The sequence below is a fragment of the Leptonychotes weddellii genome, chromosome 2 (assembly GCF_054177405.1).
Source record: "Leptonychotes weddellii isolate Sample4059 chromosome 2, ASM5417740v2, whole genome shotgun sequence".
Taxonomy (NCBI): Eukaryota; Metazoa; Chordata; class Mammalia; order Carnivora; family Phocidae; genus Leptonychotes; species Leptonychotes weddellii.
In genome coordinates, this window is record NC_138370.1 from 148,973,380 (window position 1) to 148,996,137 (window position 22,758).

The 22,758-nt window shown below is 38.8% G+C and overlaps 2 protein-coding genes across 6 annotated transcripts in view; one reads left to right on the forward strand and one right to left on the reverse strand.

The window, feature by feature from the left end:
• Positions 1-22,758, reverse strand: part of LIAS (lipoic acid synthetase) — a 164,511-nt gene that overhangs the window by 106,101 nt on the left and 35,652 nt on the right. The window lies entirely within an intron of this gene.
• The window catches only part of UGDH (UDP-glucose 6-dehydrogenase), a 33,041-nt gene that overhangs the window by 577 nt on the left and 9,706 nt on the right, over positions 1-22,758 (forward strand). Inside the window, exons 1-6 of one of the 4 annotated variants that reach the window (XM_081812447.1) lie at positions 84-245; positions 7,691-7,859; positions 15,757-15,858; positions 19,180-19,380; positions 19,513-19,710; positions 20,805-20,952. In XM_081812447.1, coding sequence (XP_081668573.1) covers positions 7,698-7,859; positions 15,757-15,858; positions 19,180-19,380; positions 19,513-19,710; positions 20,805-20,952 — 811 coding nt within the window. In that variant the 5' untranslated portion in view covers positions 84-245; positions 7,691-7,697. Of the gene's footprint in view, positions 1-83; positions 246-4,548; positions 4,628-7,690; positions 7,860-15,756; positions 15,859-19,179; positions 19,381-19,512; positions 19,711-20,804; positions 20,953-22,758 lie in introns of those variants that run through there. The other 3 variants (XM_031027018.2, XM_006732314.3, XM_081812448.1) reach the window with 3 other exon arrangements.

The window sequence follows — 22,758 nt, forward strand, 5'->3', positions numbered from 1 at the left end:
CCGAACGTCCACCGAAGGAAGCGGTCCTCTGGTTAGGGACCCCATTTTGGTCTCAGAGTCCTGGTCTTTTGTTTGTGTTTAGTCTGCTCACCTGGGGAGCTGCTGCTTTCCTCCTGTCACTAGCCACCCTTCTTAAGAAACTAAAGAGAAAACGAAGCCAGAAAGCCCTTGAGGGCGAAATCCTGACATTCTATCGTGACATCTGTACGGGCTGTCCTGGAATCCATTGTTGACTGCCACACCATGTAATTGCTTTATTTCATGTCAGGGAAGGCCTTTCTTGGGTACTTCAGATCATGTTTGTGTGAGACCTTGAAAAATCATACTACTTGGGGCGCCTGGGTGGCTTAGTCGGTTAAGCGCCTGCCTTGGCTCAGGTCATGATCTCAGGGTCCTGGGATCGAGCCCCGCATGGGGCTCCCTGCTCAGCGGGGAATCTTTTTCTCCCTCTGCCTCTGCCCCTGCTTGTGCGCTCTCTCTCTCAAATGAATAAATAAATAATCTTTAAAAAAGAAAAGAAACAAGAAAAATCATACTTCTTATATATAGGAAGATAACTGAGTAGGCTTGAAAATTACGGTTTATTGAAAAGAAGGATTCACTGGTAGGGAGCTTTTCACAGATATACAGAGGAGTAGCTGTCCACTGACTGCCCTCAAAGACACAGTGAGTCTTTGAGTTTCTTCAAATCCCCTATGAAATGGAGAACAGTAGTCTGGTCTGTTTCTTCAGGGGGGTTCTGGAAATGAAAGAGCTTACTGTCTGCTCTGAGATGTGCTTGTTAGTACCCGACATCTAGTTAAGGTAAGTGGTAGACAACCCTCATTGAAAGGATCTCATTTCTTCTCCCATTGCTGTACTCCTTTCTCAAACATTAAGTATGTAACTAATGAGCATACTTCATCTTCCCTCTTATTTACACGGCTTTATATGATGCCCTTTAGATATAACATTAACACTGCCTTTCTCACTGATAAAATATTTTTCCCCGGGTCAGGCATCTGTTAGTATTTAATTTTTGGAAATGACTACGGTGATGTGTGAAGTTGATGTATCCAACTACAACGTCCATTGCCTTAGCTACTGGGTAATTATGCCGAGTATACTGAAGAGGGGTGGGGATGGATGGATTATATTCAGCTTAGATTGTAATAGGACCTTCGATATTTGTTAGCCACATGTTCTAGGTTGAAATATTGATCTGAATTTATAAAATCTTAGATGAAGAGTAGTTTTGGAACAGTCTGGATTATTGAGATTTTCCCAAAATACAGAGGTAAAAACTCATTTCAAACTGACACACTCAGTAAGCAAACATTCCCATTTCCCTGACAGCACAACAGAAAATCAGAAGGTACATAAAAGTAGAAATGGAATATGGAATCAGAAGACATCTGTGTCAAAGTATATTACTAACACTAATGCTGTATCAAACTCCATAATAAAGATTGAAGATTTTATTGAAACTTGCAAGTGACAATTTATTGGGACTTGCACAGTACTTCAGTAATTTTCCCATTGTCATCTACAAGCCATGCTTCATGTGAAATAGCACCACAGGGACACCCCAAAACACATGTAAGTCTATAATATAGGTCCATCAATAGTTTACCTAGCTGCTGTATGTAAGGCAAGCTGAATACAGCCTGGCAATCAAGGTGGATAAGAAGTATTTCTGGAGGGGCGCCCGGGTGGCTCAGTCGGTTGACTGACTGCCTTCGGCTCAGGTCATGATCCTGGAGTCCCGGGATCGAGTCCCATACCCGGCTCCCTGCTCAGTGGGGAGTCTGCTTCTCCCTCTGACCCTCCCCCCTCTCATGCTCTCTCTGTGTCTCATTCTTTCTCTCTCAAATAAATAAATAAAATCTTTGAAAAAAAAAAAAGTATCTCTGGAAAGACATGCCAAAGTTCTACATAAAAAAGGGAGGCTGAAAGTATTCTGGACAGTTTCAGCAAAAATACAATGATCAGCCATCTGAGCTAAAGATATTCAAATAACAGTCTTCATCTCAAACAGGCCTTTATGGAGAGTTACTCATTCATTCAATTAGTATTTATTGAGAACCTACTATTCTAAGTGCTGAGGTAACAGCAACAGGTAAGAGCTGTTAGCCTGGGAGCACCTTATTAAATTATGAACTCCTTGAACCCAAGAGTTGTATTGCGTAGACATTCAATCTGTGTTTATATAAGAATGTTATAACTCTTGGCTCTGGGATTAAATAGTAACCCCAAAAGATCCTCTGGTCCAAAAATACTTTGAAATTTTACTTTTTAGGTATTCCAGATATACTGGTTGTAATTAGAGAGGTTGGCTAGCTGTTTAGTAAGGGTGTTACAGTGTGATAGTTCTTTAGGTTCATCACAGTTCAGAACTTCATCTTCAGCCTTGTGGATCTGGAAGGTAGATTTTTTTTTTCCCTTCATGGGCCCAGGGTTAATGAGACTTTAGATGTTAACTTAAAATGATTAAACTCGTAAGAGACTAATGGTTACACTCGAATGAAACTTTGATATTATAGTAGGGAAATTTTATTGCAGTACCTGGAATACTTATATCTCAAATTTGAGTCATCCCTTTCTATTATTATGATTCCTGGGAATCTGAATTCATAAGGGAGAGTGGAATCATCGCAAAGAATCTTCGGAGAACATGCCATCTGAGCACTGGGAAAGCCTATTCTTACCCCACCTCTCTGAAACCAGAACACTTTTTTTTTTTTTTAAGATTTTATTTATTCATTTGAGATGGAGACAGAGAGAGCACAAGCAGGGGGAGAGGCAGAGGGAGAGGGAGAAGCAGGCTCCCCACTGAGCTGAGAGCTGGACGCAGGGCTCGATCCCAGGACCTGGAGATCATGAACTGAGCCGAAGCAGACGCTTAACCATCTGAGCCACCCAGGCACCCCAACCAGAACACTTCTGACTTTCAGATTCTGTGTCACTCATCTCTAGACAGTGCTGAAATAAACACATCATTTTTGTTCTTAACTCCCTCTTTCTGGGCTACAAGTTGATCCTCCCTTTTTTCTTCCCCTCCCTTTTAGCTAAACAAATGCTATTGATTGTTATGGTTACTTTCAATTATGTTACCTTTTTATTTTATTTTTTTTAAGATTTTATTTATTTTTGTGAGAGAGAGCGGGCGAGCGAGCACTAGCAGGGGAGAGGGGCAGGCAGAGGGAGAAGCAGACCCCCTACTGAGCACGGAGCCTGATGTGGGGATCGATCCCAGGACCCCAGGATCATGACCTGAGCAGAAGGCAGATACTTAACCTACTGAGCCACCCAGGAGCCCATGTTACCTTAAGTTATTAAATTATAGCCTCCTGAATAGTCATAGACATGCTTCCCTGAAAGGGGCATTTGAGACCCTTTAAATTCATTTCCACTCTACAAGACAGTTATTACCTCTTACCACTTCTTAATACCCATATCTTTATCCAAGTAGGCCAATCTCCTTACTTCTTTGGACTCATTTCTGAGTCCTTACTTATTCCTTTTTTTTCCCCCCATCTGGAATGCTCTCCCCCACCTACCTTTTCTTTCTGTATCCTACTTATTCTTTAGGCCAAGCTTAGATTCTGCATTTCCCTTGTTTTAGATACCTTCTTATTTGTTTTCCCTCTAGACTTTCATACTCGTTTTGTCATTTGATTGATTATACTGCCTTATATGTTACTTGGGTGTGACTAACTCCTTTTCATCTTTTTTTAAGATTTTATTTATTTATTTATTTGAGAGAGGGAAAGAGAGAGAATCACAAGCAGTCTCTGCACTGAGTGAGCATGGAGCCCGACAAGGGGCTCCATCTCACAACCCTGAGTTCATGAACTGAGCCAAAATCCAAAATCAAGTGTCAGACACTTGACCGACTGAGCCATCCAGGCACCCCTCCTTTTCATCTTTTAAGTCAGTCTACAAGTCACCTTCTCGGAGAGTCCTTCTTTAACTGACCTGTCTACAGTAGTTCTTTCCCCATAGACAGTCTCTCCCTCTCCACCTACGTGTTTATTTCCTTTATATGGAATGTATCACAGCTACCATTATTTTGTTTTGCGTTCTCCCACTAGAATATAACTATGTGAGAGTAGGAACTGTACCTGTCATGTTCACTATTGTATCCACAGTACCTAGAACATTAGTGGCTGTGACATAGTAGGGTGTTTAATAAATGTTTTTTAATTGAATTTTTCCCTAAGTAAATTGTTAAATTCTTGAGTGTCAGGGCCTATATCTATGGCCAGAATCTCTGCTGTGCCCACAGGTAGGATTGGGAATATTACTTTTTCATGAAAGAGAACAAGGGACTAGGCCTGAAGCAGTTGAAGCAATTTTTCTTTTTTTTTTTTTTCCTTTTCTTTTTTTTTTAAAGATTTTTTATTCATCTATTCATGAGAGACAGAGAGAGAGAGAGGCAGAGGGAGAAGCAGGCTCCCAAGGAGCAGAGAGCCCGATGCGGGACTCGATCCCAGGACCCTGGGATCATGACCCGAGCCGAAAGGCAGACGCTTAACCATCTGAGCCACCCAGGCGCCCCTGAAGCAATTTTTCTGAAACCTGATGCCAAGCCCTTTCTACTGTAGAGGTGGGGAGAGCGGCAGCGAATGCTGGAGACACATCTGTGGTAAGCTGCTCCAGGCTCAACTGTCCCCCAGGTGGGAGCTTTTCAGAACATTCTCCTGAGCTTTAGTCGCTTGGCAATCCCAGTGCAGTCCTTTCCTCTAGCAGTGTCTCTTTCTCCTTGTTTATAGGGCACTTGAAGCCTGGCGAGTAGTAAGTCAGAACTGAAGTGTAGAAGAAGGGTGAAGAAATGAAAGATGAATGGTTGCCAAAATAAATTTTGTTAGGCTCAGTATTTTTGCTGCAGTGAATTTTGGAACCCTAAAAGTTTAATAGGAATATCATGTTTGTGTGGCATCACAGGTGATATTAGGGAACTCTTAACCCATTTATTTAGATTATTAAAGAGAGATTCTACCCTGGGCACCTGGCTGGCTCAGCTGGTAGAGCATGCGTCTCTTGGTCTCAGGGTCATGAGTTCAAGCCCCACGTTGGGCATGGGGCCTACTTAAAAAAATAAATAATTAAAGAGGATCTAACAGATTTAGCATGGTTTTAATATTTCCTGGTAAGTACATCCACACAATGGAATACAGTGTAACTGTTTCTAAAAGGGAGAGAGTTCTACCGGAAACAGAAAAAAATTAAAATAAAAAATAAAAAGAGCAAGAGAGAGGGGGGAAATAGACAGGTCTTAAGAATACATTAAGTGAAAAAAGCCGAGTGTTGATAATAAATTATAGTATTCTACCTATTGAATTTAGAAAGAATGGATTATTAAGATATATACATGTATTTACTTGTACTTTATAAGAAACCCTGGAAGGATACACAAGTAATTAATAAAGGGTTGCTTGTGGAAGCAAGGTAGTGGGTAGCCAAGAGATAAGGATGGGGTAGACTTGAGGCTTCTTACTGTATACTTTGTTATACAGATTTAATTTTGAACCATATGAATTTATTACCTATTCAAAACAAAAACTAAATTTTATTTTATTTTATTATTGTTTTTAAAGATTTTATTTATTTATTGGACAGAGAGAGAGTGAGAGAGCACAAACAGGAGAAGGAGAAGCAGGCTCCCCGCTGAGCAGGGAGCCCAACACAGGGCTCGATCCCAGGACCCTGGGATCATGACCTGAGCCGAAGGCAGATGCCTAACTGAGCCACCCAGGAATCCCACAAAAACTAAATTTTAAAAATTTCTTTGTATGTATATCACTGAGAATATTGCTTTCTTTTGTAGAATCAATAGATTCCAAATTTTGCTCATATTTACTGTTTTACCAAATATCTATTTTTTTATAAAGTTTTTTAAAGGTCATTAGAGATTAGACTTTGAATTGATATCTGCTAAACATGACCACCGAAGATTGATTTATAAGCTGACTTATTTGTTTCCTAACACAGACCAGGATACTTGTATGGGTTATTCAGTTTATTCTCTTCCAGTAGGGAAGTCTACCCAGAAAACCAGTGATTAGAACATTGTTTGATTAATACAGATTCAGACTTAAGGGAACTGGATCATCTTAATTATGTGGCTTGTGAATCTTTTTTCACAATAGGGTTGTACTTGCCAAGCATTATACCTTCTCTGACCCATGCAGGAGTATACTAACAAGTTCTTAAACTCTTTGATTACCATTTTTCTTCTCTTTGGAATCCATGAATGGGTTAGATTAGATGATGTCTGAGGTCGGTCTTGGTAAGGACTAAAATTCTAAGAATCTGATCAGTTTGACAGTTCTAGTTCTCATTATAAAGAATAAACTTACATTCATATATATATATCAGTACCTTGTCATTTGGATTAGTGTGAATCAGTTCACCTAAATGACTTTTGAAAACCCATCAAAATCTGTGTAACAGCTTTGCTAAATACAGAAATTACTTTCCTTTAGCCATCTCATAGTTTCCGATTAAAGTTGCAATAGTTTAAGATCACTGTCAAGTACCTAAAAATAAACTGCTGAAGCCAAATTGTATAGGGAATATAATCACAGAGGCCACTTCTGGACTTTCAAACTATTCTTATTATCTGTCATGTTTCTTATTATCTGTCATGTTAGTCTAAACCTGCCATGAGGGGCGCCTGGGTGGCTCAGTCATTAAGCGTCTGCCTTCGGCTCAGGTCACGATCCCAGAGTCCTGGGATCGAGCCCTCCATCGGGCTCCCTGCTCAGTGGGAAGCCTGCTTCTCCCTCTCCCACTCTCGCTGTGTCTCTCTCTGTGTGTCAAATAAATACAATCTTTAAAAAATAAAAAAAAAAATAAACCGGCCATGAGGCTGACCTTTGTACACCAGCATTTATTTAAGCAAGAATTGCACTGGTTGTTCACCCTTGAGTTTTTCCTCAGCAGTCAAAATTATCCTAGTGGCCTGGGAGACCTAAGTAAGGTTTTATTTTGCTTCTTGAATTTTTGAATATTAGATCATTATAATCTTTGTGACACTTCTTCAGTAATATCAGTTACTTTTTTTGGTCCATGTTTTATGTTAGTGCAGCCGAGAACGGACATTTCAATTGGAATGTTATATATTATCACTCTTCTAATAATTTTTTTTTAAGATTTTATTTATTTATTTGACAGAGAGACACAGCCAGAGAGGGAACACAAGCAGGGGGAGTGGGAGAGGGAGAAGCAGGCTTCCTGCGGAGCAGGGAGCCCCATGCGTGGCTCGATCCCAGGACCCTGGGATAATGACCTGAGCTGAAGGCAGATGCATAACGGCTAAGCCACCCAGGCGCCCCTCTTTTAATAATTCTTTTTTTTTTTTTTTTAAGATTCCATTCATTTATTTGAGAGAGAGAGAATGAAAGAGAGAGCACATGAGAGGGGGGAGGGTCAGAGGGAGAAGCAGACTCCCTGCCGAGCAGGGAGCCTGATGCGGGACCCAATCCAGGGACTCTGGGATCATGACCTGAGCCGAAGGCAGTCGCTTCATCAACTGAGCCACCCAGGCGCCCCATCTTTTAATAATTCTTAATGAGTATGAGTGCAGGCAATCTTTCCAGATTATCTGTCACCTTGACAGTTTTTATAAAGCATGATAAATATGCAATATGATTTCTTTAAATTTTCTGTTTTCAATAGTAGAACAGTCTTACTGCTTCCTTTCTAGTTTAATCATGTTTGAAATTAAGAAGATCTGTTGCATTGGTGCGGGCTATGTTGGAGGACCTACATGTAGTGTCATTGCTCATATGTGCCCTGAAATCAGGGTAACAGTTGTTGACGTCAATGAATCAAGAATCAATGCATGGAACTCTCCTACACTCCCTATTTATGAGGTAAACCATTTTAAACAACTCTTTGTTCTTACGTTCTTTGTTTTCTTACTGTTTTTGTTAAATAAATTGCTATTAATGTAAAAATCTATGACTGCAACTGAAAAGGAATTAAATGGGAAATCTAGATACACAATGTTGTGGACATTACATTTATAATTATGTCAAGTATGCCCAGGGAAAATGACTGGGAAGAAATGTATTAGAATATTAATGATGGTTGTATTAGTGCAGTGAGAATATGGGTAATTTTTTCTCTTCTCTGTTTTCTAGTTTTGTTAATATGGTTACCATATTGTAATAGTAAAATTTTAGAAAGGTATTCTGTTCAAAGAAAATAATAAAACTGTGGATGTTTATAATACTAATCCATGTAAGTCCATTATATTTGGGTGTAATTGTACTATACTTATATCAGGTAAACCGTGAATGGATAAATGATGTCTTTTATATCTAGTGCTTAGTATCACAAATTTGTTTAATTAGAATTTGAAAATTCCTGTGAATTTAGATAATATATAGTTAGGAAAATATTCTTCCAACTATTTTATTAAGATATGTGGATCCCATTTTTAAAAATTCACTATAAAATGAGTTCATGATATTATGCTTTTGAAACCCAACAGAGAAGCCTTTGAAAATTTGATGGTGGCATTTTTTTTCCAACATTAATATATTCTTTTTTTTTTCCTTCAGGAAAGCTTTGTTATTTGTAAGACTGTTATCAACCATAGTCTCTCTCTCTCTTTCTTTCTTTCTAAGATTTATTTATTTATTTTAGAGAGAGAGTGTGAGCAAGGGGAGGGACAGAGGGAGAGGGAGAGAGACTCAAGCAGACTCCCCACTGAGCATGGAGCCTGACTCAGGGCTCCATCTCACCACCCTGAGATCATGACCTGAGCCAAAATCAAGAGTTGGTTGCTTAATCATAGTCTTCAAATGTGTTAGTCCTTTGGAAGGGAAGTCTCAACCAGTTTTATAGGCATATGAAATACAGAAATCCATGAAAAAGCACCCACAGAGTCGTAGCTACCCAACATCATGGATACATTCCTATCTGAATCAGACTTTGCATAAAAAAAAAAAAAAACCTCTATGTGTGTGGTAGCTTCTGTTTGTGCTTTACCCTTTCTTTTTCTACCAGATGAGCCACCCATAATAGTTCTTTAAAGATATTTATTTATTTATTTATTTATTTATTTATTTATTTATTTGAGAGAGACAGAGCGGTGGGAGGGGCAGTGGGGTAGGGAGAGAGACAAGCAGATTCTGCACTGTGGAGTCCAACGCAGGCCCTATCCCATGACCCTGAGATCATGACCCAGCCAAAACCAGGAGTCTGTTGCTTCACTGACTGAGCCACCCGGGCGCCCCCCAACCCCATAATAGTTCTTTAAATTACTTTAGTGCTGTAGCATTTCTTTTCCTGTTATAACATTACTACTAGATTTGGTTTTGGAGAATTAAAAAAAATTTTTTTGGAAAGATAACTTAATAAAAGAGTTTTATAAAAGGGCTGCATGTCATCTGAAATCCTGTAAGCCATATTTATATCCAATCATTCAGTAGCTAATTCTGCCAGCAGTGTACTCTAGTCTTCAGAAACAAAGGGCACTTATCAGAATGGCTAAAATTATTAATACTGACAATACTAAGTGTTAGCAAGGATTTAGAGCAATTGGAATTTTACACAGTGCTGCCAGAATGTAGTCTGGTATAGCCACTTTCAAAAGTGCTCGGCAGTATTTACTGAAGCTGAAAATCTGTGTAGTCTGATCCAGCAATTCCACTTGTAGGTATATATCCAACAGAAAGGCATACCTAGGTGCACCAAAAGACAGGTATTAACAGTACTATTCATTGTAGACTTAAATAGGAAACAACCTAAATGTTAATTGGCTTTGGAATGGATACATAAATTATAGCATAATCCTGCAATGAAATTCTATACTGCATTGAAAATCAATGAAACTACTCCTACATGCAAGAATATGGTTAAATTCTCCCCAAAATAATGTGCTGTCAGACATAAAGTAGTCCATGTTGTGTAATTCTACTTGTATAAAGTTCAAATATAAGCAAATTGATCTCTGATGATAGAATTCAGCATGGTGTTAATTTGAGCCATGGTGGTGACTCGGAGAGGGCAAACTGCAGGTTCTGATTTACAGTTAATGTTCTAATTCTCATTACAGATAGTGGTTACACAAGCGTGTTCACTTTTGAAAATTGAGCTACACACTTTTCTATATTAATGTATATGCAATTTTATGTATTTTTGTTTTATTTCAATAAAAATTAGCTTACAAACAAAAAACAAAGGTATCCTGAATTGGAAAAAATGCAAACTAAGGGCACCTGAATGGCTCAGTGGGTTGAGTGTCTGACTCTTGGTTTTGGCTCAGGTCGTGAGCCTGAGCTCAGTGGTGAGACTGAGCCCAGAGTGGGGGAGTCTGCTTGAAGATTCTCTCCCTCTGCCCCTCCCCCCACTCACATGTGCGCTCACGCTCGTGTGCTCTCTCTCTCTCTCTCTCCCTAAAATAAATAAATAAATCTTAAAAAATACCAACTATAATGTATTGGAATTAGACATTTTTCTTGGAGAAAACAAAAAAATCAATTGGCCAGGCATGTTCCCTGGCCAGATTCTTATTGTTGGTATTACTATTTACATTGATTGACATCTGAAACCCTTGCTAAGACTTCAGTGCTTTATTTTATTTATTTATTTATTTATTTATTTAAAGATTTTGTTTATTTATTTGACAGAGAGACACAGCGAGAGAGGGAACACAAGCAGGGGGAGTGGGAGAGGGAGAAGCAAGCTTCCCGCGGAGCAGGGAGCCCGATGTGGGGCTCGATCCCAGGACCCTGGGATCATGACCTGAGCCCAAGGCAGATGCTTAACGACTGAGCCACCCAGGCGCCACCTAAGACTTCAGTGCTTTAAATTTAAGATCGTATGTTCTACATTGACATTGAATCCAGCTGGGATATATAGTTAGATTGAGAGAGTTAAGATCTAAAATAATTTCTTTTCCATATCATACTTGTTTTTTCTCAAGAACCTATCTTTTATAAACAAAGACACAGAAGTATTATATTTCATACTTTTATTTCATAAGTAAATTTTTTCTTCTTTAAATCTCTTTATAAAGAATATAAAAGATTTGAAAGTCTAGCTGGCACTGTCCTCACTAGAGTCAATGTCTGAGTTTTCAAAACCCTGAAATCTCATAATTGTGTTGGTTTTATTTAATGGTTATAACTTATTTTTATCTCTCTCTCTCGCTGTCTTTTTTTTTTTTAGTAAGTAATCTCTACACTCCATGTGGGGCTTGAACTCACAACCCCCAAATTAAGAGTGGCATGCTCTTCCAACCGAGCCAGCCAGGTGCCCCTATCTCATTTTTAATATGTTAATTCCAGGAAATTAGACCATTAGCAGCTATTTTAGTTTTGTACTATTTAGTGTAGCGTACAAAAGAAATGAAATCTTTTTCCAAAACCCACTGGCTTTGGAGGTTAAAAACATGGCACTGATACTTTAAAATTCTAGAAGGAATCATCTTAATAAGTAGAATGATTTTCCTCTTAGCAAGTAAATGACTTTAGGCTCTAATTTTCCTGTGTCTTTCTTAGACATCAGTTAAGAGATGCCTGCTTAAGGAATTTATAAATCAGAAAATAAAGATGATTTCTGTGTTGTGTTTATTTTATTTTTTTTTTAAAGATTTTATTTATTTTTTAGAGAGTGAGCGAGAGAGAAACAGCATGAGAGGGGAGAGGGTCAGAGGGAGAAGCAGGCTCCCCGCCGAGCGGGGAGCCCGATGTGGGACTCGATCCCAGGACCCTGGGATCATGACCCGAGCCGAAGGCAGACGCTCAACCATCTGAGCCACCCAGGCGCCCGTGTTTATTTTATTTTTAAGAAGATTTTATTTATTTATTTGACAGAAAGAGCAAGCAAGAGAGCACAAGCAGGAGGAGTGGCAGGCAGAGGGAGAGGGAGAAGCAGGCTCCCCACTGAGCAAGGAGCCTGATATGGGGCTTGATCCCAGGACCCTGGGATCATGACCGGAGCTAAAGGCAAACGCTTAACCAACTGAGCCGCCCAGGCGCCCCTGGAAAAATATTTAGAAGGAAAAATGATAGGACTTGATTGTTGATGATATAAGAAGGATGAAGGAGAGGAAGGAATCTAGAATGATATCCAGGTTTCCAGTTTTGGTGATGGGTGCATGATTGTGCCATTAATTGAGATCAAGAATGCAAGATGTTGTGGAGAGTAGTGGGAGATCAAATTTCAAATTCTATTTGGTCCTATTTAGTTATAAAGGCTTTGGGACATCCAAATAGAGATGTTTAGGAGACAGTTGGATATATATCAAAAGTGTAAGCAAATGATTCAGGGCTGGAGACTTAAAGTTAGGATTATACAGGTAGTAGTTGAAATCAGAGTAATTGAGCTCTCCCAAAAAGAGTCTGCAGAGAGAACAGAGCATGAGTCAAGGACAGAACCCAGAAAATCTGTAATGTTTGATGATAGGTGGAGGAGGAAATGCCATCAAGAAGCAATGGAGAGTAATTCATTGAAGGGTTAAAGGCAGTGATTTTATATATTTATATATTTTTTCTGTGGTTGATAAAGGATCAAGCATGTTCAAAACTAAAGTCACCAATTACATAGAGAAGGAAAGGTCAAAATGTAAGAAGGGGCTAATTGATGGAATAAAGTCCAGAAAGAGAGCAAAAGGATGGAATCAAAAGCACAAGGATTGGCCTTGAAAGCCTCTTCCTTGGAGACTGGAGGAAAGTAAACAAGAATGGATAAAGATATGGACAGTTTTGTCGGTGGGGACATGAAAGAAAGGTGACTGACATATTGGCAATTTCAATTGTCTGATAGTAAGAGGTAAGATATTTTGAAGAAGAAAGAAGGGGTAATGTTGGGTCAAGGACTTGCAAATAGTGGAGGTTCAGAGCAATAATCTCAGAATAGAGAGGACAAAGTAAGAGATTATCAGGTCACATTGAAAACACAGCTAGGAGTCCCTGGGTAGCTCAGTCAGTTAAGCATCTGACTTCAGCTCAGGTCGCGATCCTGGGGTTCTGGGATCGAGCCCCACATCGGGCTCCTTGCTCAGCAGAGAGTCTGCTTCTCCCTCTGCCTCTGCACCTCCTCACTGCTTGTGATTTCTCTCTCAAATAAATAAATAAATAAAATCTTTAAAAAAAGAAGAAAGAAAACCCAGCTAAATATACTTAGGGTCCATGAGCTTGTTTATTGTGGTTCTTTCTAATTCAATATGTTTATATTTTATGGGCCAAAACTATATGAATAAAAAAACAGTCGTTTTTACTGCCAGAAAAGGAAATAGTAATGATCATCAGATAAAATATGGTGACAAGATACTTAAGTGTTTACTCAGAAAATAGTATAGTAGAAAGTGTTAATATTTAACAATTTAAAGTATTTTGTATTACCATATTTTTTGAATAGTCACTGCTTTTCTTGTTAACTTTGTAATAATTTAATAGCTACTTTTTAAAAAGTAAAATGGATAATTTGCTTTACTTTTTCTGAATAAAATGAATGATAATTTTACCCTGTGAAAGGATTGAGTTCTTCCATAAAAAGTACCCTATAAATTCTCAATACTAATTGTGATAATTACATAATGAATTTAATAAGAGGTAGAACCTATATTATTAACTACTTCTGCATCAGTTTTGGAGATCTACAAATATCCCATTGATTTTAACAGAATAATATAGTTGTATGTTTTGAGGTGTTATTAAGGCTTAGTATAAATCCTGCATTGCTCTGATTTTAGGTTACTTTAATTTAAATATTAGGGGATTATATATAAGACTAAATTCAGTCTTCTCTGCAAAATCCCTACTCTATAATCTTTTACTCTCATTTTCTAGAACCAAGAAAATGGTTTCTATGACCCGTGGGCTCCCTCTCCCTCTGCCCCTCCCCAACATGTGCTCTCTCTCTCTCTCTACCTTATCTCTCTCTCTCTTTCAAATAAATAAATAAAATCTTGAAAAAAAAGATAATAGGGGTGCTTGGGTGGCTCAGTCATTAAGCCTCTGCCTTCAGCTCAGGTCATGATCCCGGGGTCCTGGGATCAAGACCCACTTTGGGCTCCCTGCTCAGCAGAGAACCTGCTTCTCCCTCTCTTGCTCCCCCTGCTTGTGTTCCCTCTCTCACTGTCTCTCTCTCTGTCAAATAAATAAAATAAAATCTTTAAAAAAAAGATAATAATTATTTAAAAAACATAAGCATGTCACCTGGGGCACCTGGGTAGCTCAGTTGGTTAAGCATCTAACTTTTGATTTCCGCTCAGGTCATGATCTCAGGTTTGTGAGATCAAGCCCTACTTCGGGCTCTGCACTCTGCATGGAGTCTGTTGGAGATTCTTTCTCTCCTTCTCCCTGTGCCCCTCCCCCTGCTTGCTTGCTCTCCCGTGTTCTTTCTCTCTAAATAATAAATAAAGTCTTAAAAAAAAAAAAAGTAAGCATGTCACCATTGTTACTACTACAGATTTTAAGAATAGTTTCTTTATATCAAGAATTCTTATATGGGTCCTTCTTCCCGTAGTTTATTTGAATCAACATCCAAGTAAGATCCATAAACTGCAATAGATTTTTATCACTTGTGTCTTTTAAGACCATAGTATTTTAGGGTGCCTGGGTGGCTCAGTTGTTAAGCGTCTGCCTTCGGCTCGTGTTATGATCCTGGGGTCCTGGGATAGAGCCCCGCATTGGGCTCCCTGCTTGGCGGGGAGCCTGCTTCTCCCTCTCCCACTCCCCCTCCTTGTGTTCCCTCTCTCGCTGTGTCTCTCTCTGTCAGATAAATAAATGAAATCTTTAAAAAAAAAAAGACCATAGTATTTTAATCTCTCTTTCTCTCTGTTTTTCTCTTCAGTTTATTTGTTGAAGAAACTAGATTGTTTATCCTATAGAAATTCTCAGTCTGGGTTTTGCTGATTGTACTGATCTAAGCAGATTTATTTTTTATTTATTTTTTTAAAAAGATTTTAATTAATTTATTTATTTGAAAGAGAGAGCACAAGCAGGAGGGAGAAGGAGAAGCAGACTTCCTGCCGAGCAAGGAGTCCGATGCGGAACTCGATCCCAGGACCCTGGGACCATGACCTGAGCCAAAGGCAGACGCTTAACCGACTGAGCCACCCAGGCGCCCTGATCTAAGCAGATTTAGATCTGATTTTTTTTTTTCTTGTCTTCCCTCCCTCCGTCCCTCTCTCCCTCCCTTTCTTTCTTTCTTTCTTTGGCAAGGATACTTAGGTGGTTTTATACAGCCCAATATTCTTAATATAACTATATTTCCTGTTAAACTGTATGGGGAAAGTAATAAAATTTTCAGTTAAAATGTTTCTTACATTAGGACTTAGAAAAAATATATATTTAGGTATGCATGAAGTAAATGTTGACTGTTTGACAACCAGTTGTATGACTTGAATTCTTAGGGGTAAAAACCTGCATTCATGATGATGACGCAAAATCAGATGTTTGCCTGAAATCACGAAGACCTTGAATTTTCTGATAATTGAATTGATACTCAGTTAATTGTTAACTCTTATGAAACAAGCACATGGTAAACAAAGAGACATTAAAACAAGCTGGTGCTTTTATTGTGGCAAAGTCAATTTTGCTCTATTTAGTATTGTTACATAATGTACACTTTTGGCCTTTGGTGTAGGATCTTAGATTTTTCTACAAAGGTGTTATTTGAGAGCAAGTCTAGACCTCTAAATTGTAATATAACTTTCTCTTTTAACAAAGGTAATTCTATGCTATTAGGTAATCTCATATGACTGGTAAACTGTATATACAACTCTTTTTTTTTTTTTTTTTTTCTGTTTAGCCAGGACTAAAAGAAGTAGTAGAATCCTGTCGAGGAAAAAATCTATTTTTTTCTACCAATATTGATGATGCCATTAAAGAAGCTGATCTTGTATTTATTTCTGTAAGTATTTTCTTTTGCTGTGTGAGTTTTAATGTGTTCTTTTCTATACAGAAGTTTCATTGTATTTGAATAGTAATCTGTTGGTATCAAGCCACATCTTTACTTACTATAGGATTATCCAGTTGAATTTTGGTTGTTACTTGGTCTAACACTTCACCATACCCTGTAAATCACCTGGTCAAATATATCAGTGATCATTGATCAAATAAATTTGGAGGAAGTTCTAGTCTGGGATCTAGAATTAGGAAGTACTGGTGTGAGTTCATGTGGTAATAGTATATATATTTCATCATTTCTTGTTTCGACCACTGCAAAGCATGTGTGCAAATTTATGGGCATCTCCTATCTAGATGAATTATGTTCCAGAAGTCATTTTATTTCTTATTTTTTGAATTTTTGAATTTTTAAAGAAGATTTCAGGGCTCCTGGGTGGCTCAGTCGTTAAGCGTCTGCCTTCGGCTCACATCATGATCCCAGGGTCCTGGGATCGAGCCCCGCATCGGGCTCCCTGCTCAGCGGGATGCCAAAATATTTGCCTGCTTCTCCCTCTCCCACGCCCCCTGCTTGTATTTCCTCTCTCGCTGTCTCTCTCTCTGTCAAATAATTAAATAAAATCTTTAAAAATCTTTAAAACAAAACAAAAAAGAAAAAAGATCTCATTTTTAAGTGATCTATACTCCTAACATGGGGCTCGAACTTGCAGCTCCGAGATCAGGAGTCTCATGCTCTACTGAGCCAGCCAGCTGTCCCAGCAGAAGTCATTTTAAATGAACTCTTTGCAATTTGGCTTGTGTTCGTTAGGTTACAAGCTAGTCCACAGGCACCTTTGGCTCATAATATGGCTAACCTGATGTACCTTTGTAATGAAAAAATAGAACCAATACTTGGGAGTTAAACTCTGGTAATCTAATATTTGAACCAAGGTAACTTTTGCTGTCCTTGTAGCCATTTACTCAAATAGTCTATGTGTGATCAGTATAGTAATCATCAATTTGTGGCTGAGCTAGGGTGTTCTATGACTCAAGACCTTCAGGGCCTTAAAGAATAAAGGGGAAGCCAGTGGCATGGGCTTTCACTGAGCCCCATGAACTTAAGGAGAGAAATATCATAGGGGCCCTAGAGGGTAGATGTTGTTGAATTGATTATGCGTGTTGTTAATGATTGTAAGTTGTTGAATTAGGGGTTGCTTTCTGACTGATGAGACAAAAGCAGTACCATAAAGATAACTCCAGAAGAAAGTGGTAATGACGCCAGTGGTGAAACCATTATGAATTCATTCTCTCTTTTGGCATTCTTAATTACTTCAGAGAAATTTGTGCAGCTCCTGTGACTTGCCTGCCCATCGTCTACTTAAGCTTGGAGAAGGTTAAGAGACAAGGCATAGAAAATGAGAAAAGATTTTGGAGTAGCTAGGTACTTGGAGAAAATCAAGAAGTTATCTTAATCCAACTTTTGGATAACAAGAATCTGGAATGGGAGTAGTGGAATTTTCCATAAAAAAATATTTAAAAAGATCTATTCTCAGGCAGTAGAGTCCACCGTAGGGTGGTCTGGCCAGACAGCTAATTTTACACTTGCCTCTCTGCGGATCTAGCTTGAGCTGTGCTGAATCTTTCCAAGCTATTACTTTGCATACCTGTTATGGTAATTTATTACTGTATAACTCACATCTACTTCCCATTATTCTCTGGATCAGCTTTTTAAAATTTATTTGTTGTCTACTTTTCATTATGGAAAATATCAAATTCATACAAGAGATGAAGACAATAATATAATGAATCCTATTTACCCATTCTCCATTGTCAGCAGTTACCATGGCTGATCCTGTTTCATTTACTACTTCTCTCCCTCTCCTCCTACCCCAGGCTATTTTTAGGCATATTCCAGGTAGGAATAGTTTTATATAAATCAGTGTTCAATTGTCCTCTTCAGAGCATCTTTACTAGGGGAAGCTGTCTGCTCCTCTCTCATCTTTAGCATGTTCCACCTTATCCTATTAGTGGCTTGGCCCTTCTGTACTCCAGTGCACCCTGACTTCCATGTCTAAGGCTTTTTCTAAGTTGTTCCATGCAAATGAACAACTTTTGTTCTCCTGATTTTCATACCTCAACAGTGTTTGAGTTTTGATTTATTTTGGCTTCTTCCTTTATTTAGTCTCCCATTAGGTTATAAGCTTGTCAAGAGAAGAGAATTGATACCACTAATTACTGGTTCAAAAACTATTCCTGTACAGGGGCACCTGGCTGACTGAGTTGGCAGAGTTGACAAGACTCAATCTTAGGGTCCTGACTTCAAGCCCTACATTGGGTGTGGAGCCTGCTTAAACACACACACACACACACACACACACACACACACACACACTCTTCCTGTATAGAATTGTGGGCTTTCTGAAGTGCTTTGATTTTTACCAAAGCATTATAAAACCCACGTGTTAGATTTTAGAGCACATGCTATCCTCATTTTCCAATGAGGTAATTGAAGCAAAGGCAGCTACACTTCTCCAAGGTTACATGGTACGGCTAAGCCAAAAGTAAATGCCTAGACTCTGGACTCATGATTTCTTTTTCTTTCTATTTGATAATCGTCTACATAGTATTGTGAGTCCTAAAGATGCTAGATAATGTCTAGCTTTAATGATCTGAGAAAGCCATTTGTGAATGATATTGCAAATATTTTTGAAAAGCTATTGATGTAGGTCTATTAAAAAGGAGGATAGAAAAGGTTTTAGAGGGATGCCTGGGTGGCTCAGTCGGTTAAGCGTCTGCCTTCGGCTCAGGTCATGATCCCAGGGTCCTGGGATCGAGTTCCGCATCGGGCTCCCTGCTCTGTGGGGAGCCTGCTTCTCCCTCTGCCTCTGTCTCTCTCTCTGTCTCTCATGAATAAATAAATAAAATCTTTAAAAAAAAAAAAAAGAAAAGGTTTTAGAGACCAGGATAATATATTACATACAATAAAGAGAGGAAAGAAAACTTACATTTCATCTCAGACTTCGAACTCCTCGAGGACAGCAACAGTCTCATTCATCTTTGTATCTCCAGGGCTTAGCTTGCAACCTGCCTGCCCTAATATCTGTCACTATATAGTAGATTCTCAACAAAAATTTGTTGAATGAGTTCCCCAGATGCTTCAGGATGTCCTGTCTGATGATTATATTATTAAAATGTATCATTTCCATGAAACTAATAGGGGGTTAAATTAAAGCTAATGATGATAGTTAACTTCCCGCTTAACTAGTTAATTGATGGTTCAAGGTTCATGTTGAAATCACTGAATCTCTCACAGATACTTCTTGTTCATAATCGCATATGCTCTCACCAGGTGAACACTCCAACAAAAACATACGGAATGGGGAAAGGTCGCGCAGCAGACCTGAAGTATATCGAGGCTTGTGCCAGACGCATTGTGCAAAACTCACATGGGTACAAAATTGTGACTGAGAAAAGCACAGTTCCAGTGCGGGCAGCAGAAAGTATTCGTCGAATATTTGATGCAAACACAAAACCCAACTTGAATTTACAGGTATAAACAAAGGAAGCATTGGAACCTGATTTTTTTTTTTCTTGGAACCTGATTCTTAAATAAATATTGATGCCTTATAGTTGCCAACGGTTAATTCTAACTTTAAAACTTTGCTTTGCATTGGAATTCTAGGTGCTGTCCAACCCTGAGTTCTTGGCGGAAGGAACAGCCATCAAGGACCTAAGGAACCCAGACAGAGTACTGATTGGAGGGGATGAAACCCCAGAGGGCCAGAGAGCTGTGCAGGCACTGAGTGCTGTGTATGAGCACTGGGTTCCCAGAGAAAAGATCCTCACCACTAATACTTGGTCTTCAGAACTTTCCAAACTGGTTGGTACATAGCATTCGACCCTCCATTACATTTAAAGCTAAGGACTTATTTCTCTTAAGCCTGATAAGCCACACAGGTACTTTCTTAATATTAATATTTAGAACATAATATTCTTGTCCATTATGAAATAATTTTCACAAGGGAAATCAAATATCAGGGTATAAAATATTCTGGAAAATTCTCAATTTTTAATAAAATGTAACATAAAATGGAGGGTGCATTAAAATAGTAGCTTTTTTTTTTTTTTTAAAGATTTTGTTTATTTATTTGAGAGAGAGACAGAGACAGAGAGAACACAAGTGGAGAGGAGAAGGAGAAGCAGGCTCCCTGCTGAGCAGTGAGGTCGATGCAGGACTTGACCCCAGGACCCTGGGATCATGACCTGAGCCGAAGGCAGACGCTTAACGACTGAGCCTACCATGCATCCCAAAATAGTAGTTTTTAATGGGGCTCCTGGGTGGCTCAGTCGGTTGAGTGTCTGACTCTTGATTTCGGCTCAGGTCATGATCCCAGGGTCATGGGATCTAGCCCCAAGTCAGGCTTCGCGTTCAGTGGAGAGTCTGCTTGAGATTCTCTCTCCCGCTCTGCCCCTTCCCCACCCCTGCACTTGCTTGCTCCCTTTCTCTCTCTCTCATATAAATAAATCTTTAAAAAAAAATAGTTTTTAAAATCACTCTATCTTTAATCCCATTCTTAGTCATCTTTCTTCTCTACTTTAAAACATTTTCCTTGGGATGCCTGGGTGGTTCGGTAGGTTCTGTGTCTACCTTTGGCTCGGGTTGTGATCCCAGGTCCTGGGATAGAGTCCGTCATCAAGCTCCTTGCTCAGCGGGGAGCCTGCTTCTCCCTCTACCTGCTGCTCCCCCTGCTTGTGCTCGCTCTCTCTCTTTCTGTCTCTCTGACAAATAAATAAATAAATAATTTTAAAAAAATACATTTTCCTTTACCAACACATCCATAGCCTCCTCAAATTGAGCCTGTCAGTAACTTTCATATCTCCCTCAGTAATTTGTATCAACTCAATGAAATATAATCCAGACATATAAAATTGCTATTTAACTCATCATAATTTTCCTTTTTTCCCCCTCCAAAGGCAGCAAATGCTTTTCTTGCCCAGAGGATTAGCAGCATTAACTCCATAAGTGCCCTCTGTGAAGCAACAGGGGCTGATGTAGAAGAAGTGGCAACAGCCATTGGAATGGACCAGAGAATTGGAAACAAGTTTCTGAAAGCCAGTGTTGGTAAACTGAATTTTTTCTGTACATAGAGGAGGTTCCTTTAGCTAGGTCTCTAACTTTAAGGAAGTCTTTGTATAACTTAATGCCCTTAGAGTAATGATTCCATGATACATGTAACCTTCAACCTATCAAGAACTTGGCAAGTGAAGCAATAATTAAACTTCTATTGTTTTAATAATTACTGATTGATTAGTAAGATAAACATAGTTCACTGTTTTAGGAGGATTAATTAATATTTAAGTAGAACATTTAGGAAGAGTAAGTTTGGGAGACTACATAGGACATAACTCAATATCTTACTGAAGCAAATGGGAAGAACATCCCCTATCATTTGCTTTGCCTACTAATATATAGTTGTGGAAATGTGGTCTTGGTGAAATACAGTTGGTCATCATTATTTGCCAGTTCTGTACGTATGAATTATCCTACTTGCCAAAATTTATTTGGAATCCCCAAATCAATGCTCATAGTGCTTTCATGGTCATCTGCAGACACACACACGGCGGCAAAAAATTTGAGTCACCCAACACAGACATTCCCAGCTGAATTTGCGACAGGCAATGCTCTTGTTTTCTCGTTTCAGCTCCCGTTCTGTAAACAAGAGCTCTTTTTGTGGTCTATTTAGTGTCACATTTTTTATGTTTTTGTTGGTGATTTACCTTTTTTAAATAGCCCCCAGGTATATTGTGTGTGAAGTGCTAGTGTTATCTAGGGTTCTGAAATGCCAGGAGGCTGTGATGTGTGCCCCTCAGACAAAATACACGTGGTTAGATAAGTTTTATTCAGGCACGAGTTATAGTGCTGTCGGCTGTGAGTTTAGTGTTAATGAATCAATAATATATATTAAATAAGGTGTCTTTAAACACACAAAAATAAAAACAGGGCCACCTGGCTGGCTCAATTGATAGAGCGTGCAACTCTTGATCTCGGGGTCATGAGTTTGAGCCTCACGTTGGGGGTACAGTTTACTTAAAAAAAAAAAAAGCAACACAAAACGATTATGTATCAACAAAACTAAAATACAGCCTACTGAATGGGAGAAGGTATTTGCAAATAACATATCCAATAAACAGTATCCAAAATATAAAAGAACTTATATAACAACACCCAAAAAACTAAATAATCCAATAAAAAATGGATACAGGGCACCTGCCTGGCTCAGTCTGTAGAGCTTGTGACTCTTGATCTCAGGATCATGAGTTCAAGCCCCATTTTGGGCATAGAGCTTTAAAAAAAGGGTGGGGGTAGAAGACATGAACAAACATTTCTTTAAAGAATACATACAGATGGCCAACAGACACATGAAAAGACTCAACATCACTCATCATCAGGGAAATACAAATCAAAACCATAATGAGATACCACACCTGTCAGAATGGCTAAAATCAAAAACACATGAAACAACAAGTGTTAGCGAGGATGCGGAGAAAAAGGAACCCTTGTGCATTGTTGGTGGGAATGTAAGATGGTGCAGCCACTGTGGAAAACAGTATAGAGGTTCCTCATAAATTAAAAATAGAATTACCATATGATCCAGTAATTCCACTACTGGGTAGTGGAATACACACACACACACACACACGTGTGTGTGTGTGTGTATTAAAATATTACTCAGCCATAAAAAAAATGAAATGTTGCTATTTGCAACAACAGGAATAGATCTAGAGAGTATAATGCTAAGTGAAATAAGTCAGTCAGAGAAAGACAAATACCATATGATTTTACTCATATATGGAACTTAAGAAACAAAACAAAGGAGAAAAGAGACAAACCAAGAAACAGACTCAACTATAAAGAACATAGTTAGAG